The sequence below is a fragment of the Zingiber officinale genome, chromosome 6B (assembly GCF_018446385.1).
Source record: "Zingiber officinale cultivar Zhangliang chromosome 6B, Zo_v1.1, whole genome shotgun sequence".
Classification (NCBI taxonomy): domain Eukaryota; kingdom Viridiplantae; phylum Streptophyta; class Magnoliopsida; order Zingiberales; family Zingiberaceae; genus Zingiber; species Zingiber officinale.
Window position 1 is genome coordinate 73919089 of NC_055996.1, and position 7218 is coordinate 73926306.

General features: G+C 44.9%; 1 protein-coding gene across 1 annotated transcript; it reads right to left on the bottom strand.

Moving 5' to 3' along the window:
* Nucleotides 1-538: 538 nt before the first annotated feature.
* On the bottom strand, nt 539-6681 carry LOC121991116 (L-ascorbate oxidase homolog; the record flags this gene model as incomplete). Its single annotated transcript, XM_042545139.1, has 8 exons — nt 539-866; nt 962-1327; nt 1622-1967; nt 2193-2298; nt 2401-2674; nt 2778-2887; nt 2986-3054; nt 6646-6681. Coding segments are annotated over 8 exons (1635 nt in total), but the record flags the coding sequence as incomplete, so codon positions are not given.
* Between the last annotated feature and the right edge of the window lie 537 nt (nt 6682-7218).

The window sequence follows — 7218 nt, forward strand, 5'->3', positions numbered from 1 at the left end:
TGTGGCGAAGTAAAAAATTGACCTTTTTACTTCACGTGCGTCTACTTCGGTAATTACCTACCTATTACTTCGGATAATATCCGAAGTCTATTATCAATTTTCACATAGTGATATAGCGTGAACATTGATGATGCGGACACATGAGCAGCTGGATAGAGATAACAGATAGTGTTGATTGATACCTCAGCTTCAGTATCTGGTACTGAGGATGAGCTTCCATCCAGCATGTGCAAAGGAGACAGGGATAGATGGTATACGAGTGAGCACATGTGCGCGACCATAGTTCTGATCCCCTTCCAAATCTGATATTTCGTCAGATATGACATAAGGGGCTCCATGATCACCTTATATATTTTATACATTTTTGATGATATATATTTATATTAAAAAAAACATAACTCACGACATAAAAGATAAAAAGGGAATATTTTAAACATGTATTATGGTCATTCAGATGGAATTTTGCTTGTTAATTTCTTTCTTAAAACATAGTGAGATCTACTCGTGACGAGTTGAACATCTCGTCTTATTCCAACTCTTAAAAGATAGAAATGTTGATGGAGCCGGAGCTGTGCTTGGCGGTACTGATCAGCTCCTTCGCTGCTCTGCCGCAGAGGAGGGCGTTGCCCGGCATCGGGTACTCGTCTCTTCTGGATTCTGCCGGCGAGTAAACCCTCAAGTAGAACTGCTGGCCCAGGTACCGTCGCTCCCACCATTGCGATCGCACATTCCACATCCCCACGTTGTCCAAGGCTACGTAAACCGCAGTCCACGAATTGGGATACAGCTGAGCGGTGCAGCGAGACACCGCATCTTTAAGGTTGTAGTCGTTTCGACTCGCCGGACTCCATTCCCCTTTGTTCATGCTGCAAGCAAAGAAGATGAACGGTGGTGATGGTAAAATTTTCACATCAGTCCTTGTAGTTTCAGAAAATGTAAAATGCTCTCAGAAAATATTTACCCTACGACCCAGAAGCTGTAGCCATCCAGATGCCAGCTCTGCACGGTAGGCTCGTCGTTCTGGAAGACCACCTCCGCGAACGCGCGGAAGTCGGCGGCCATGACCGCCGTGTCGAGGTGCACCGCCGCGCCGGTGGGGTGGTCGTCGATGCTCCCCAGCCTGAAAACGCCGTCAATCTTGAAGTAGTCGGCGAGCTTCAGCGGCGTGTCGGCCTCCACGAAGGAGACGCTGTTGACGGCGTAGCGCTGCTTGCCGCCCACCAGGGCGGCGGAGTTGGCGAGCTGGATCGTCCGGTTCACCGGGATCGAGCCGTAGTGGTACGAGCCTTGTGGGTTGGGCCGCGGCCCGCTTGCGCTCAGATTTGTGCTGTCAATTAAGACTAATTAATTACTTATTTTTAAAAAGTTAACTTTTTTTAGCCCCTAAAGTTTACTTTATTTTTGGAATTACCCTTCAATTTTAATTCATGGAGAAAAAAAATGCTTTACTCACTGTTTTTAAGTTTTTTTTTTTAAAGTTAAACTCAAAAAGTTTAATAGATCGCAGTTTACCCCTTTGCTTTACTATTTCTTTCCATTTTACCCCCAACAACTTTGACCATGTCCTTGAAATTTATCTATCAAGCATACCCTAATTAAAACAACAATATAAAGCAATTACCGAATGGTTCGAGCTTGGTTCATGGACCAATCGAATTGCCCAGTCGGACCTGTGGGGATTGGACCTGAAGCCTTTTGCTCAGAATTGCTGTAATGAAGGATGGCAGTGGTGGTTAGGGTGGTGGTGGTGAAACGGGTGGAGACGGCAATGTAGTAATCCTTGGGTGATTGATCAGCCGTGACAAGCACCGACATCGATTGGCCAACATGGACATCAAGGGAGGGATAGTAGTTTTGGATAGTGTGTGTGCCCTCAACCTCCACCAACTTCATCTGGTGGCCTTGGATTTGAATATTTAAGGAGGTCATTAACCCTACATTGGAGATCCTCAATCGATAGGTTTTTCCTACAAATTGCACCTTGTTAGTCAACTAGTGAAAACTTTATGCCAATATATCATCAAACGAGAGAAGTATCAATAAGTAAATATGATGACAAAGATCAAAGAGTGAGTTTAAGTATCAAATTAAATATAATATGCAATTTAATGTTCATATTATAAGTTAATGAGTTTGAAATAAATAATCTGGCATCAAATAATAGCAACTTGTGGATAGTTAGTGACATTCACCTTGATCAACGGTGAAGGATGCCCCATTGGAGCTGCTGCGGCCGTTGATTAGGATGGCGTCGGGGAAGGGAAGTTCCATGCCATTGTCTATTTTTTCTTTTAATATCTAATCAAGAGGGAAAAATCAAATTTAAATTGGAATCAAATTGAAGCTTATTAAAAAAAATAAGTTAAATTTGGATAATCATTTTAATGACTTAATACATACCGAGTGAATAGCCGTCTTATACCAGTCGCCGATGAGGAGCGTGTATTCCTTGACGGGGGCAAGAAATGGCACCGGAACGCCAGGCCTGCTTAGAATACTGATGCCGCCGTAACCTCCCGCCGCCTTCTGAAACCCCAACGAAGGAAAGTAAAAGAAGCTTCCAATCTGATCCTTGAAACGCATCACGTACGTATAGTTCTTATTCGGTGGGATCCCACAATTAGTCCCATAAACACCGTCTTGCCATGAGTTTCCTCTCAATTGCACTCCGTTCCTTATAATTCAGCAAGTGATCAGTGTCCATCGTCAAAACTAGCTAATGAGAATATATATACATATGATCTTCAGTAGAATCAGAGGATCGATCGATCACTTGCCATGTGATGAGGAAAGGCTCCGTCAATCCATTGTAGACGTTGATGATTATGTTGTCGTTGGTTTGAGACTGTATTTCTGGCCCTGGGAATTGCCCATTGATCAATATTACCTATACACGAATAAACAAAATAAGTGTTCTTTCTGTCTTAGAATTTTATAAAAAGATACCAGAAAGAACGAGAGGAAGAAGAAGATGACGATGAGTACTTGTTGTCGTATTCCCAAAGGATAGATATCTCCGTAGGTGACTTTCCAATCGAAGAATCGATAAGGATCCTCGCTGTAGACGAATGTAACATAGGTGATAATCAGAGAAAAGAAGAGAAGTTTGGTGTCTTTGAACATGGTTGAGGCCGTGAATTAGATTGGGGATGAGAAGAGAAGAGTACTCTTTCATTGTTCTTATATTAACAAATGTATGGTGAGGTGTTTTGAAGGGGAAGGAACAATATGTTTGGAATGACAAGATCATGCGATGTGAATTGAGGATGGCGTTTGAGTGGATTTAACTTTATTTTTATACGTGTGTTTTTTTAAAAATTTTAATTGATATATTTGAGAACAAATTATAAGGAAAATAAATTATTACCACCTTCTCCTTAGGGCTACAAAATGCACTGAACATTCATAAATAAATTTAGTGTTCGATTTAATAAAAATTTATGTATATTTGTTTAATATATACAAAATTAATTAAATAAATAATTTTGAATAATTTATTAAATTAAATTAATAAACTTGAATACATATATATTCAGTTTGTAAATATTTATGAATAATATTTATGAATAGTGTTTATAAACTATGTTCACTAGCTAATAAAACTTTTATCAAAATACTAAATAAATAAAAAAAATTAAAATAAACAAATAACTTTATATTATTAAGCTGAATAACCAACCACACACATAAAAATTTTAAATAATTGAGAGCTCGATAACATTTAAATAAATCAAACTTAAGCCAAGCTTGAAATAAGTTTAAGCTGGATGCGGCGATGGAGGGAGGCCTACTTGGCACGGAGTCAATTGTCAAGGTAGAGATTAAAGTCAAGGTGGTCAATGGCTGAATGTTAAAGGGTCGAATGGAGGACAATGACAATAGTCGGTCAGGCAGTCAGACCCCGACCGGCGGGTGACAGATCCAAGCAGACCTCTAGTCTAGCTCGAGATAATGTGTAAGACAACCGACGCTCGATACGAAGCAGTAGGACGTTGAGGGAGACCGGGTAGCTTGTTCGAACGGGGGAAGGTAAATGCTACAACGCCATCGTATAAAAAGGCCACTGAGATCGATAGAGTAGAGCGGTCTCGGCCGAGCGGCTACCCCACTCGGCCAAGCAGAGGGACCTGGCCATGGACGGAGCGGAATCCCGGCCGAGCGGCTACCCCGCTCGGCCTAGCAACAGGACCACTGTAGTATCTCTCAACATCTTTTGGGAGGTAGTGTCGCTGATATAAGGCATGGTCTACAGGTGGATCGTATGGCGGAAGCTTCTACTGTCTTGTCAAGGATATGTATACCCTGTTAAGATATGGTGTTAGAGGTGCTTTCTTGGCAAGTTTTATCGTGCGACACATTAAAGAGCGTGCTCATGCCTCTATATAAAGGGGGGCCATCACCAATGAAAGTACACGTTATCTACTATTTGCGCACAGTTATACAGTTGCTCTACTTTTCTCCACATTTCGGTGATTGACTTGAGCGTCATAGGGCCAACGCCAAGGATCCCTTCCCTGACCTGACACTGACGTTACTTGTTTTATAGAGCAGAGCGAGGTCTTTAACCGGTCAGCGAAGTCGCCACATCCCCAGTTTTCCACCTTCCCGCTTTTGGACAGGATCATTTTGGCATTGCCTGTGGAAACACAATCTGCATCCGAACGAGGAGATGGAAGATGCTGGACAATTCACAACGGTGACACTGATGTAAGAGGAGCTCAACATGTTGGTACAAGCCCGAGTAGCCAAGATGGTAGAGCAGCAACAACAATAAGCGTTGGCCGAACGCCAAGCGCAGGAGCCTGCAACATCAACCGTTGGTTGACCAGTTGAACACGGTGATCGAGCAGACTGAGTATCCGCTTGGGGTAATAGCAAGAAGTCAGCTGGCACATATGGGGAAGCTCCCAATGCACCTATCCCCTTCCACCGACCGTTGTTCAGGACCTCATCGAAGGAACGGGGTTGAGCGGACAAGAACCGGGGGTCTTCTTCAGAGGATGCACCCATTCGGGATGCAAGGAAAGGACAGGCACCTAGGGAAGATGATTTACCCGAGCAGATCAATCAGTAATTTTCAAAGGGGATTATGAACGACCCTCTGCCAAAGCACTATACTCCGCTGGCGATCGGAGAGTACAACGGAACCACCGGCCCAGACAACCACTTGGCCAAATTTGACAATGCGCCCACACTTCATCAGTACACCGATGGAGTTAAAAGTCGGGTCTTCCTCACCACTCTCTTCAGATCCGCATTACGCTAGTTCAAGAGATTGTTGGACAAATCAATCCATAGCTTCAAGGACTTCTAAGCGGCATTCCTTCACCACTTTGCCAATAGCCGCCACCACAAGAAGATGAGTTGGTGAAGCAAGGGCCCAGAAAAACATTAAGGGTCTACATCCATCGCTTCAATCAGGTGGTCATGGGCATCCCAGCAGTCTCCTCGGATGTGTTGGTGAACGCCTTCACCCAAGGGCTCATCAAAGGGGAGTTCTTCCGATCACTCATCCGGAAGTTGCCAAGGGACTTCGGCCACCTGTAAAAGAAGGTCATCGAATACATCAATGTGGAAGAAGCTCAGGCGACAAGGAGGAGGGAGACGCCCATCGAGCCCACAGGAACATCTGAACGGCGGTAACAGAGCAACCATCAACCCCTTAAGGGGCCTCGATCAGGAGGAGCACAACCACACCATGAACCCAAGATGCATGTCGTGCAACATGTGGCAGCCGATCACCCAAAAGCTACAAAGAGTAAAATATGGACGTTGATGTTTTGTTCCTTTCATCAGTCGACGACACACAATACTAGGGACTGCTATAACCTGACGCCGATAGCCAGCAAGTCGGCCCCGAGGGGGTATCATCGTCTGCCCCCATCTCTTGATCGGCAACACAAGTGTCGATCAGTCGGTCAAAGGGAAGAAGAAAAGACAACGGCCGAGCCACGCCATCATCAACCCCAGCGAGGGAATAACCCAAGACTTGCCTGAGTACCTGCTAAACAGAGTAGGCCTTCATCCCAAAAGGAGGAGAATAGGAGCAACGACTCTCGGGGTGAAATAGGAATGGTCATCGGAGGGCCAACCGATGGTGATTCCAACTAAGTAAGGAAGTCGCACGCTCGGTGACTCGAGATTCATGTTGTGGGTTGTAGCAAAGAGAGAGCCGAAGGACCTGAGATCAGCTTCAGCCCGAGAGACTTAAAGGGAGTGGAGATCCCTTACGACAATGTGCTGATCATCCGAGCAGTAATCGCCAATTATACTATTCACTGAACCTTTGTTGATACAAGAAGTTCGGTGAATATCATATTCAAGAAGGCATTCGATCAGCTGTAAATGGATCGAAGCGAGTTGTAGGACCGTTAGATTCGATAGAGGGGGGGGTGAATATCGATTCGAAAAACAAGAGTTTAAACGCAGCGGAAAAGTAAAATAGACACAATGGTTTTACTTCGTTCGGAGCCTGTGACGACTCCTACTCGAAGGCCCGTGGTCTTTGACCACTTTCGTTGGGCAATCACTAGCAATTCGAAATGATGATTACAAAAGAACCGTACAGGGAATGCTAATGAAAACTGAAAACAAATACCGACGAAAAGGGAAAAGAACGGAGCGTAGTGTCGGAGCTTTGTTGGCGTCGCACTGAACGTCGAGCAGTAAGACCAGCAGTAGAAGAGTTCTCAGCTTGATTGATTCTGAAGCTCCTGCCTGGTGCTTCTTTTATATGTTGTTCCGGGCGCCTGGATTCCTTACGGGCGCCTGGAATGTGACGTAACTGCTCAAACCAAGATGCTCCACGTGGCGACGACTTGGCTGGATAGAATTCGCCTTCCGGGCGCCCGGATCCCTTCCGGGCGCCCGGATCCCCTCCGGGCGCCCGGACCACCTTGTTCCAGAAAAACTCCTTTTTCCTGCAAAACAAAGTTAGTCCGAGGCAAATATACATCCTGTAAAACAGATTGTTAGCACAGTTAAAGTTCAACAGATGGAAAAAAAGAGTATGACTTAGATTCCGTCTTTCCGAGACCGGAATCTAGTCACGATCTCGACTTAGACATCTGAAATGGATCTAAGCCGGATCGACGCCTAATGTCCCCTTCCCGGGAACGCGTCTTCACAGTCACTCCCCTCCAGTGACTTACCTCACTTACCTGCCAGACGTCCGGTCAGCCCGTCGACCCGTCTGGACTTCTCGCCAAGCGTCCGATC